This window comes from Miscanthus floridulus, chromosome 11 (assembly GCF_019320115.1).
Source record: "Miscanthus floridulus cultivar M001 chromosome 11, ASM1932011v1, whole genome shotgun sequence".
Classification (NCBI taxonomy): domain Eukaryota; kingdom Viridiplantae; phylum Streptophyta; class Magnoliopsida; order Poales; family Poaceae; genus Miscanthus; species Miscanthus floridulus.
Window position 1 is genome coordinate 51,624,674 of NC_089590.1, and position 12,102 is coordinate 51,636,775.

At 45.9% G+C, this 12,102-nt stretch overlaps 2 protein-coding genes across 2 annotated transcripts; both read right to left on the bottom strand.

The window, feature by feature from the left end:
- Window positions 1-862: 862 nt before the first annotated feature.
- Window positions 863-4,441, bottom strand: LOC136493087 (NAP1-related protein 1-like). The gene is made up of 10 exons (XM_066489131.1): window positions 4,203-4,441; window positions 3,453-3,575; window positions 3,291-3,341; window positions 3,048-3,119; window positions 2,845-2,958; window positions 2,696-2,757; window positions 1,762-1,822; window positions 1,614-1,670; window positions 1,482-1,523; window positions 863-1,130 (listed from the first exon to the last, which is right to left on the bottom strand). Exons 1-10 carry the CDS (start codon window positions 4,332-4,334, stop codon window positions 1,083-1,085), a joined length of 762 nt encoding a protein of 253 aa, XP_066345228.1. The 5' UTR covers window positions 4,335-4,441; the 3' UTR covers window positions 863-1,082.
- Window positions 4,442-5,833: 1,392 nt separating this feature from the next.
- On the bottom strand, window positions 5,834-12,072 carry LOC136490709 (ATP-dependent RNA helicase SUV3L, mitochondrial-like). Its single transcript, XM_066486909.1, has 2 exons — window positions 9,835-12,072; window positions 5,834-6,622 (listed from the first exon to the last, which is right to left on the bottom strand). The coding sequence occupies exons 1-2, from the start codon at window positions 11,973-11,975 to the stop codon at window positions 6,586-6,588; spliced, it is 2,178 nt and encodes a 725-aa protein (XP_066343006.1). The 5' UTR covers window positions 11,976-12,072; the 3' UTR covers window positions 5,834-6,585.
- Window positions 12,073-12,102: the final 30 nt, after the last annotated feature.

Sequence of the window (12,102 nt, forward strand, 5' to 3'; positions counted from 1 at the left end):
CGTTTACCTGCTCAGGGAGACGGGGCTCGGAAAGTACGCTCTGGCTTTCTCCTACCTCGTCCGGTCCCTCGACGGCCGGATGCTCATGGTGCGCTATTCATTCTTGCGCCGCAGCGACAACAAGCTCCCGCTCACGGATGAGCGCTGTAACCCGGCAGATACATTCATGTCCCGCGGTGCTCCCTGCCGTGTGGAGGTGTCCGAGGTGGACGTCGACGGGAGGCGGCTGATCCCGTTGAGCGGCATCGGAGACCACTCGGTGTTCGTCGGCGACACGCACTGCGTCATGCTGGCCGCCGACAAGTTCCCCAAGGTCGCTGCCGTTCCGCAAAAGAAAAAAAAAAAAAAAAGGTCGCTGCCAACGCGGTGTACCTGAACTACCTCTTTGCAGCACCTTCGCGGCTTCGGCGCCTACCGTTTCGAGGACGGGGTGACCACGCCGCCGAGAGACCTCCGCCGGGAAGGGAAGGGGTGGGACCGTGGCTTCGTCGCGTGTGCTTCCCACTTAGGAGTTTGAAGACTATCTGATCTGCGACGTCCAACAGCCAGAAATCTTCCACCATGTTAGTGATGGTTGATCTGTATATTATCATGTTCTATTTATCGACAAATTGATCAGGGAATCTGTGTTTTTGTTAATTCAGTACGGAGTACTATTTATCTCTATTGGTTAGCTCCTTGGATGTTGTCATGTTGTCTCTCTTGTCTCTCTTGCTGAGTGGATCCAAAGTTTTAAAAGTTATTTTTTTACTATATAATGATCAGACAGAACTGAACCTGGGAGGCTTGGCCATCAGGTCATAAACACTACCCACGAATACTAGACATGAATTTGCAAGAATACGCACAGCAGACGACCAGGCCAAGCAGAACTTCCACGGTACATAATGGATTGCACATAAAGAAATCTGTCAAATACCAAACTCCATAAACTTAAGTTCTGAAAATAGGCCCTAAAACTCCAACCAAGTCAAGTACTGAAACACCGCAAAAGGGGACGCCTTGTTTCATCAGCCATCTGGAGGCTCGGTCTCACGCATTCTGCAGACAACTTGTCAAACCTGACCTAAGTGGAACAAGGCTCAGGTCTCCTCTTCATCCTCCTTGTCTTCGGCTTCCTCATCAGATCCCTAAAAATATTTGCAGGGGTCATAAATAAACAGAGGAAAAGAATGGACACAATGAAATAATTGTGTACATCTCCAATTTGTGTGCGCAAATAATAGGGGCATAACAAGGTGCATGACTTGGCATTCAAATGTGCATAGTAAATGCCTAAATAATAAACCAATCAGCACGTGGCAGAAAACAGTATGATTAACAGTAAAGCTAGGTGCAGCAAAACAGTCATGATATTAACATGAAAAAGTTACTGCTACTAAAAAGTCAATATCATCAGGATAGAAAAGAATGCAATGCGCTTTTACCTAAGGAATAACTTGAATAGAATTGCACATTAAAGAACTGGATTCGTGGATTACCTCTTCCTCATCATCCTCTAGTTCAAACTCGCCTTCTAGCTCCTGCAGTGAGAGATTTCAGCACAGAATACAATATAGTACAAAACTATAAAATAAATGAACAAAATCATTCATCACAAAAGAACAACTAACATTGTTGAAATACTTCAAAGGATTAGGCCACAAGTCTTCCTTGATGACATCTGCCACCTATGTAATTGAGGTCATCAGAGAACAAACAGGAATATATTTTTGAAGCCACAACCTCAACCTCAGCTGTAAGACCTGGAAACTGTTATACCTGATCCATCTCACCATGAGCGAAACTTTTGTCCTCTGTATTGCTGAACCAAGTGAAAAAACTGCAAAAGGAACAGAACTTTACAGAACCTCCAACCAACAGCTCAATTGAGATATTTATTACTATTTAGTATTTACTGTATTAACATCACTCCCTCCAGTCACAATATATGACATTTTTGAGTTTTTGGATCTTTGAGGTGCGACTTTGACCAAAATATTTCTATTAAAACATATAGTTATAGTGCCCAATAATGTATGCCATGAAAGCGCTATTCAAGACAAATCCACCCATATCATATCTATATCTCCAAACCAAATATTTTGAGAGCTATTAGTAGTGGTCAAAGTTTCAAAAGTTTGACTGGATTTCAGTCGAAGTGTCATATATTTGTGACCTGAGAGAGTATAATGCATGTACCAAAAGGAAAAAGAAAAGCTATTAAAAAAGCCATGCCTTCTCCAACATGTCAAGGTATTAGTTTAAGCATATTTTGTATGCTAAATCACAAGACCAAGAGCCATTAAACCACCACTAGGAACTAGCATACAACATATTTTGTTTTGTTCCCTTTTTGGGCTTTATTTAGGCCAAACTGTTATTCTTTATTAATATAATTCTGGCAAAATCATGCCAGACTTAAGTTAAAAAAAACACCATTTTGAAACATTTCAGCAATTTCGTGACTGTTGATAAAATAAGACATAAATGGAAATGTGCTACATTGTAAAATCAAAATGGAGCCAACAGAATGTATAGAGTAGCGTAGACTAGTCTAGAGTGAACAAGAATGACAGAAAGAAAGCATGGAGAACATTGACATAAGAAAAGAAGCTAGCAAGCATAGATTGTCTGATTATATAATTGTGCATCACTAATAGGAAACTAGAAATGGGAAAATTTTGTGCTCAAATAGAAACCTGAAATCAGATACCTTTCATCAACCAGTAGTCGCTTGTCCCCCTTCTTGTTGCATGTCTTTCCATTGACAATATCCTAATGTACAAATTAGAAAAAATCGTTAGGTTCTCTAGCAAAAACTTGGTATGTTAAACACATAGTGTGATAGTCAAGGCACAATACCATTCCTGCCTTCCACTTAATGGAGGTAGCCTTTACTGTAACTGTTCCGTCATCATTGATGGAATATGCCTTCGTAAGCTTTTGATCTTCAAAATATGGATTGGGAGAAAATGTCTACCAATTCAAGGTCAAAAGACAGTAAAAACAAAGTTTTTAAAAATATCAAGAAGAAACTGTAGCTTGCAGGTTCAAAGAAATCTTACCAGAGTAATAGAGCAGCCCGATTTAATATCCTCAGACTCATCCACAAACATAGACTCCAAGTGTTTAAAAATCTATAACAGAATGAACATTGTAAGTTCCTGAGTTAATAAGAGATGACAATTTACCGATTGGTTTCTGATAGTATTACAGGATATATAGGTCTATTGCTTAATTGATTCTATTACTTCCTGAAAATTTATTGCAAATGTTCGAGCAGCTAAAACCATGTCAAATAAAGGTACCTGTTGATCATCCTCAGTTAGAAGATCGCCAAGCATAGGATGGCTGAGAAACTGCAGGGACAGTACACAGCACTGTCACGTTACTAATTAAAGGATGAGCCCATACGCAACACCAACCCTCAAAAAAGAGATGTAACATAAACCATAGAATATATTACAAACCGCTGTTAGCCAGAAGTCTGGAATCTTCTGGATCATTTCATTACGTCGAACATAAACTGGTCTGCGAATTTCATTGTATTTCTGTTCCACCTCCAATACTTTATTGCTTGCTTCCTCATTAACCTGTAATGAATTAAAGCTATGAGAGACAGCCTTCACATTAAAATACATCGAAACAGGCAACTTAAAAAAATGCACACTATGGTTTAGCCACTCGTCCTGTACATGAGTAGCATAGATTTAGCCAGTGTGTTTCCACCATCGCATTTCACCATTAGCAATAGGAAGCTTCTAAGATTCACTGATGAAATCTCGTAAAATCAAGTCAATTCTGACATCAGAGACCGCTGGATATTAATACGAGGGTAGTGCCGATCTAATTTTGTTTAGGGAGCAGAGGAAGCATCGAATCCTCAGCACTAAATAGGGCTTCGAGCGAACCCCCCCCCCCCCCCCCCCCCCCCCCCCCCCTTCCGTGCCAACTCCACAAAACAAGCAATTCTTCCTCAGGCTGCAATCAACCAATCAATCACCCGATACACAACGCTGCAGCACAGCCAAACGCCGAAACCATCGCACAGGTCACTTTGAACCGGCAGCAAAACCTCTACTGAATTTCAAGAGGAACCACACGAAAGTCCAACAAAAACCTACAGCTGACGAAGCCCAGCGAGCCAATGGCTGAGCCATCACAGCGCGTCAAACGAGGCGGGAAAAATTCCAAATCACCTGGAAAGCGAAGCAACTCACCTTCTCGATCTGGTCCTGGATCTCCTGGAGCTTCTCGATGGAGAGGAGGAGGGCGCGGTCGATGGGCTGTCCCCCGTCCTCCTCAGCGTCGTCGGTCCTCGCCTTCTTGCCCTTCTCTTCGGCGGTCCGCATCGCGAGCAAAGTGGAAAACCCCCTCTAGGGTTTTAGCGCTTCCTCAGTCCCTCCTTGTCCTAGGGAAAGGGAAGGCTGTTTTTTTTTTTTAGAAAAGGGAAGGCTGCTGCCACTGGCGTGCGCGGCTACGCGCGGTGGGCGGGCGGAGGCGGGTCGGGTGGACAGGTGGTGGACTGGTGGTGGCCTGGTTAATTGCGGGTTTTTTTAATACGGAACTGCTAGCGTCCACAAGTCCGATCGCGCTGCTGTTTTTTTATGTGCATAGCCAATTCGTTCCCCACACGCATACATGAGAGCCCATTTTTATTGGAATGCCCTCGCACACGCCCAACACGCTCGCAACTCGCGCCCCCGAACCTTATCTCCATCTCCATCCCCATTCTTGTCCCTAGCCCCATCGGTTTGCCTCGTCCCCGCGGGAGCACCCCCACCCCGTCGTGACCCCGACGACGGCTAGGCTCCCCGTTCCCCTACCGCACAACTGTCCCCAAAAGATCATGAAATACTTTTACTGTAACATTACAAAAACATATAGAAAAACTATATAGTGTAACATCGTGTTGTAAATACTGCAACAACAAAAAATATGCACTGCAAACATCGAAAAATATCTCCTGCAACAATAAAAAAAATATGTACTGCAACATCGAAAAAATATGTAGTGCAACGTTGGAAAACATGCACTGCAATATCGAAAAAAAATCTACCGCGACAATGAAAAATATCTACTGCAATAAAAAATGTGTACTGCAACATTGAAAAGCCGCATCTTCTTGCAATATGATCTTGCAACATGCGCTTTCAACACAATATCTTCTTGCTACTCGGTAGAATGGAGGCTCGTCGATGTGTGGTGTTCACCGGAGGTAGCGGGTCGGCAGCGCTTGTAGGCGGCAGGGTGACGGCAGTGGTTGCACGTCGCGGAAAGGGAGACATCGGCCGCACGAGTGATAGGGAGGCCGCGACTGCACGACTTGGAGAGGGCAACCACACGCCGCACTTGCTAAGGCCGGTAGCCGAGCGCCATGACTCGGAGGTGGCCACGTGCCATGCCTGGCAAGGCTAGGAGGCGAGCGTTGCAGCTTGGAGGCCGTCGCACGCAATGCCTAGCAAGGCCAGCGACTGTGCGCTCGAAGGCCGCACACGAGCGGATAAAAACGATAGGAAGAGAAACGAGCGAATAGGAACGAGTGGATGAGCAGTTTTTTTTTTTAGAAATGAAGGAGCGTGGATTGTTGGGCTAGCGTCGCAGACCAGCATCAAAGCGTAGACGGACGAACGCTCGGTTCAAAACATTACAGTATTACTATTAGTGACATGGGACAGAATTTCACAAACAAAACAAAAATTGACTTGCCATGAGACACTGAACTCGGATCAACAAAAAACAGTTTAAACTCCAGTCAAATCACTTCTTGTAGTCTCAATGGGCAAGGGTTTACACCATCATATGCATACTAATTATAGTCCTAACACATGCCATTTATCCTTACAAACAAGAAAAATAAATCTCACAACAAAACAACATCAGATCGGCTTATCAGCCATGGTACAGTGTTTTTCTCTCACGACAACCTACTTATCAACCATAAAAACCATAAGCCGAACAACTAAATGCACACAGTGCAGGATCCCCATCCAAACCCATCAGTTTGACAGTTTTATTGGTTATAGAAAACCATATATATAGAACTACAGTTACAAAAACCCTTTCTATAAAATCCAAAAAACACACACCAAGTGAAAATGCTGCAAGGCATATAAGACTATTGTGCTCTCCAAATGTTACAGGATAAGAAGCATCGAGGCTCACTGCATAACCACAAACATCCTGGATAATAATCAATGAAAACTGTCGTATACCACAAATCTAATGTACTAGCAGAGACAAAAACTAATTTAACTGTTGTTAACTTATTGGCCTGCGTCAGGTTGTTCATTGGCGTGCAATCTACTCTTGCACAACAGCAAGTTAACATAAATCTCCCGTGGTGCCATTGGAATAGGGTCCATTGATGCAAATGCTGCAGCACAACTTGCAGGCTTCAGTGTCTTTCCAGGATGCCAAACCCAAGCTCCGAACAGACAAAATTCGCTTAGGTCAAATCTGAGAAAATGGCCACGGCATGCCATAGCATTAAACTTTCCAGGCGTTTGCAGTTGATCTAGTTGTCCTAACTTGGCTCAAGAGGGTGTTTTCGTAGCATCCATTTGGGTTTGGTCACCCCATGAGAATTTCATGCCGCAAAGTTCAAGGAAGGACAAGGTTGACCTTATCTTGCCATTTCCTGCAAAATGGAACAAAACATAGATAACTGAGATATCTCAATGAAAACTCATGGAACTACAAGACATCCACAATCGACACAACAAAATATTGAGGCACCTTATTCTAGTCAGGGAACTACGATCACAGGAAATGCTAATGAATGTTCTCCTTTTGGGGAAATATAATCAGAGAACTTAAGTGAGCTTAATCACCGCAAGCAGCTTTCAAATAATAAAAAAACATAACCCTGTTTATTAACTGTTCGCTGTTCCACTGCATGGTGCACACTGAAAAGTGTAAAGTGTATAGGACAGGGAATTTGGCATATTGCAACTAATTTTATTAGCTAATATAAATTGGCTAAGATACTACAAGCATGACAACTGTACAAAAATAACTGAATCATCAATCATCTCCATTCTACAGACAAGTACAACAACAACAACAACAACAAAGCCTTTAAGTCCCAAACAAGTTGGGGTAGGCTAGAGTTGAAACCCAACAGAAACAATCAAGGTTCAGGCACGTGAATAGCTGTCTTCCAAGCACTCCTATCTAAGGCTAAGTCTTTGGGTATATTCCATCCTTTCAAGTCTCCTTTTATTGCCTCTACCCAAGTCAACTTCGGTCTTCCTCTGCCTCTCTTCACGTTACTATCCTGACTTAGGATTCCACTACGCACCGGTGCATCTGGAGGTCTCCGTTGCACATGTCCAAACCATCTCAACCGGTGTTGGACAAGCTTTTCTTCAATTGGCGCTACCCCTAATCTCTCACGTATATCATCGTTCCGAACTCGATCCCTTCTTGTATGACCGCAAATCCAACGCAACATACGCATTTCCGCGACACTTAGCTGTTGAATATGTCGTCTTTTCGTAGGCCAACATTCTGCACCATACAACATAGCAGGTCTAATCGCCGTCCTATAAAACTTGCCTTTTAGCTTCTGTGGTACCCTTTTGTCACATAGGACACCAGACGCTTGCCGCCACTTCATCCACCACTTCATTCTACAGACAAGTACCACTAAGAAAATCTAGCACACTAGCAACTTGAAGTTTGACAACAGTAGATGAGCACAGGATTTTTCTGTTTGAACTTGTCCACTGAATCTGTTTTCAGAATTGACATGCTCATTAATGTCACATAATAATACACAGTTATCATGAGTTCATGACCCATCCAGAACAAATCTAAAGACACCGTGAGGGGACTTGGAACACGTCCTGTCTTCTTTTGAGGGAATCAGAGGTGCTTTCCCTTGCCGGTATTTGGGGCTGCAGCTGCACATCCGTAAACTTCGAAAAATTCACATGCAACCTCTTATTGAGCATATTGGCCAAAGACTACCTGGGTGGAAAGGGAGATGGCTAAACAGAGCATGTCGCCTCACTCTAGTCTCCTCGGTCCTCTCATCCATGCCGACCTACCACCTCACAGTGTTCCCCCTTGCGGCTTGGGCTAGGAAGAAAATCGGCAAAATCAGGAGACCATTCCTATGGAAAGGTGAGGAAAATGCAAATGGGGGCCACTATCTCGGGAACTGGCTAGTGGCCAGGCCCAAAGACCTTAGCGGCTTGGGGATACCAGATTTAGAAAAATTTGGTAGAGCACTTTGACTACGATGGCTTTGGCAAGATTGGGTGGAGGAGTCCAAACCTTGGGCGGGCACGGAACTACCTTGTAATGAGACAGACCGGCTGCTCTTCAACTTATCAACCAAGGTCACAGTTGGCGATGGCGCAAAGGCCCGTTTCTGGCACAGGCACAGCAGCTGGCTGGAGGGTGCGGCCCCCAAATATTTAGCACCCCATTTGTTCGAGCTGGTTAGAAGGAAAAACAAGTCAGTTCAGCAGGAACTCCGAAACAACAGTTGGATCCGATCGCTAAGTGGCAGAATCACCACCACCGCCCAAGTTGAGGAGTTTGTCTCCCTTTGGATAAGGCTCCAGAACATCTAGTTGACGCCGGGCGTTCGCGACTCTATAATTTGGAGATGGACAGCTAATGCTTCTTACTCCACCCGCTCAACATATAGGATCCAGTTCAAAGGTTCCTACAGCGGAATCCGAAATGACCTCATATGGAAAGCACATACGGAAAACAAAGGTAAAGTGTTTGTTTGGGTCCTGGTGCAAGAAAAAATCCTAACGGCGGATAATCTACAGAAGAGAGGTTGGCCTCATCAGGAGCAATGCGCCCTATGTAACGGACCTTTGGAAACATGCCTTCATCTATAACTCCTTTGCCCTTTCACCTAAGGCAGTGTGAAGCCAGATTCTATCATGGGAGCTTGATGTGCAGCTGATCCAACCCACTCAAGATCTACTTCACCTAAAGTCATGGTGGGAAGAAGCCGCAACCAAGATAGCGAAACAAGAAAAAAGGTGTTTCAACGGAATGGTGATCTACACGCTGTGGAACATATGGAAAGAGAGGAATAGGAGAATTTTTAACAACACCCATGAGTCGGCATTGCAGGTGGCCTTAAGGGTAAAAGAGGATATCGAGCAAAGAAAGAGGGCTTTAGCTTGGGGAGGGGGCAATATCACGGGAGGCATTCTGTAATCCTATTGGGGGCCATGCCCTTTTTGCTCTGTACATAAACCTCTCTTTCCTATCTTAATTGAAAGGCAGAGCTCCTGCCATTACGTTCAAAAAAAATACAGGTTCATGAAATCAATACATTGTCTGTCCTTGTGAGATATTGTAGCAACAAGCCGACAAGGATATATGGACTTCTCTTGGTGGTTCATGGTGTGATTATTTTGCAGGTGTGAAAAAATGGTTATAAAATATGTCAATACTTGCTCAAAGATATGCATTATATACCACAATAAAACTCATGAGCATTGGCAAGAAACATATGTGGGCTTCAAATTAACTCGTTTACCTAAAGATGCACTCAAATTTGTTATAAGTGTTTGTTTTTCTGGGAGCACTGAGCAACTTCACAAGCAAGGGATCATAAAAGGTACAAGCTCTGAACATACTGCAAGGCAAAGGACAATTTCCAGCTAAAAGGGATGTCAGGATGGGGGGAGGGGGGTACTAGCTACATTTTAACATACTTGGTAAGTTCACAAAAGATAATTCTCCAATCAAAGGAGAGGCGAAGAACAAAATCCAGAATATCTGAAAGAGAACTTACGAGTATATTTTCCACATTGAATTACTTGGCAAGTCACTTGTTAATGCAGGATTTAGGGGTTAGGATGGGTTGGATACCTTACGGTTGTTTTAGCAAGGGCTCTTGGCCGTTCATAACCATCTGTAGAAACATCTTTTGCACTGTCATTTGATGCCTGTTCCTCCTTGTACTCATCCTTGTCTTCTCGTCGCCCCCTAGCTTGCTGTCTTGATTCAGGCTTCCAGCATGCTTTAGCAAGTGACTTGCCAAGTAAATCAGCAATATTTATTGCCATGTTCTCAGCTTGCTCCACATGAGGGAAGTTATCTTCCTCAAAATGATGTGACAACCATAGATACATTGATAGGACCTGATGTTTTGTCTCAAGGTCCAGAAGCTCAGCGTCATTTCTTGCAGAACCCCTTGGCACTCCCATTGCGATGCTAACACGACGGCTTTGGCAATAGTTAGTGGCAAATCTTAGAAGATGGTACATGGCTTTTGGATCCCTTATATTTACTGGAGCAAAGCAAAAATTGTAGCGATCCTTGAGGGATAGCCCCTGCACCCTCTCAAGCATATTAGCAACCTTCTTGATACCGTCCTGCTGGCACATGAAGTATGTCTTATCCATGCGGCAAGTATCACGGAATTTATCCAACAGATCATTGAAAGCAAGGTCAGGGAATTGGCTGGCAAACTTTTCCACTTGCTCAAAGCAAGGAAAAAGACCAACTTTATGTGCCTCCTCAAATGGCTGCTGCAGGCACTGAATCAAATAATCTAAATCATCCTTCAAGAAAGTTGTTGTGAGTCCATCTGGGTAAACACTGCCCCTCCGACCAGCACGACCAGCAATCTGCTTTACCTGTGAAGCAGGAACTGGTACCATTCTTTCCCCATTGTATTTGGCCAAGCTATAGAACACAACCCTCCTAATGTTAAGGTTCAGCCCCATACCAACTGCATCACTTGCTACAAGCACATCATACTCATTATCCTGCTCATTGAACAGCTTTGCTTGTTCTCGCCGTGTCTCTGGTGGCAGAGCTCCGTAAATAACACAACACTTGTGCTTTGTAAACTTCTCAATTGCCAGCTTCACCTCGAATATCTCCTTGCGTGAGAAAGCAACAACGCAGTCACCAGAGCGGATATTCTTGAGGTCCCCAAGAAGCGTCTTTGCCTCAACAACAAGAGGCTTGAATCGCTCATATTGATGCACCACCAAATCATCCCCAGTATATGCACAAATCTTCCGGACAAGCTTGAGCACGCTAGGGTCACCGCAGAGGTGTATCTCATCTGCCTTGAGCCCAAGCACAGCGCGCGTCCATGCAAAGCCCCTGACAGGGTCAGCCATCATCTGTATCTCATCAACCACGGCGACTTCATAGAGCTCCTCAGTGGACACCATTTCAATGGTACAGGCGACATGGTTGGCGAAAGGCACTTCCTTAACCTCCTGTCCAGTGCGCAGGCTGCAGTAGACACCGAGGGCATTAACCTTGTCGAAGATCTCCATGGCGAGGAGACGGAGCGGGCTGCAGTAGACCCCAGACTTGGCTGCGGCGAAGCGGGTGAGCGCGTTGTGCGTCTTGCCGCTGTTGGTGGGCCCGCAGTGGTACACGATACGGCGGCGCATGGCGCGCGCGAAGGGGTACCAGGTGTGCGGCGCCGTGAGGTCGGCCGCGGCCATGACCGACCTGTGCTGCCTCAGCTCGTCCGCGAAGTTGGAGACGCAGAACTCCGCGAAGGCCGGGAGGAGGAGCTCGTGCGCGTCCTCCGCAGGGAGCGAGAGGAGGTGCGCCGCGGACTCCCGGGAGAGCCGCGGGAGGAGGAACGCGCGGAAGCGGCGGGCGTAGGAGGGGAAGGCGGATGAGGGAACGTAGAGCGCGAGCGCCTGGTCGGACATGGCCGGACTTTTGGCGAAGTCGCGGACGAGGCCCACCACGGCGTCCCACGTGGCCTTCGGCAGGCGGGAGGAGCCAGCGGCGGAGTCCGAGGCGGATAGCTCGCGCCATAGCTGCTTCGGGTCAAGAGACGGCGGCGGTTTCTGGGTGGGATCGCCGGCTGCGTCGCCGGTGGAGAAGAAGCAGTGCTGGGGTGGGAGCCATGGAGACGGGGGTTGCGGCAAGGGGCGGTGGAGGTGAGAGAGGAGAGGGAGTATGAGCCGGTGGTGCGTGGTGGAGGTGGAGCGACGGAGAAGCGCCGCGGCAATGGCGGTGGCGGCGACCATGGGGTTGGTCGGTTAGGCCGGCGGCATGGGGGCGAGGGGGAAGAACGAGAGGGATCCAGAGTTCCTCTGAACTTGAGTTCCCTACGTCATAGGAACGTCCGATGCTATCCTTTGCATCCGACGGTAG

Bases quoted from the DNA above. Each gene is read 5' to 3' on its own strand.
- LOC136490709 (XM_066486909.1), bottom strand. From the start codon at position 11,975: ATGGTCGCCGCCACCGCCATTGCCGCGGCGCTTCTCCGTCGCTCCACC. The intron at 6,623-9,834 runs GTATCCAACCCA...TCCATTTTGCAG, and splicing joins CTTGCTAAAACAACCGTAAG to GAAATGGCAAGATAAGGTCA.
- LOC136493087 (XM_066489131.1), bottom strand. From the start codon at position 4,334: ATGCGGACCGCCGAAGAGAAGGGCAAGAAGGCGAGGACCGACGACGCT. The intron at 3,120-3,290 runs GTACCTTTATTT...ATTCTGTTATAG, and splicing joins TAACTGAGGATGATCAACAG to ATTTTTAAACACTTGGAGTC. The intron at 1,671-1,761 runs GTATAACAGTTT...TCAATTACATAG, and splicing joins CTCATGGTGAGATGGATCAG to GTGGCAGATGTCATCAAGGA.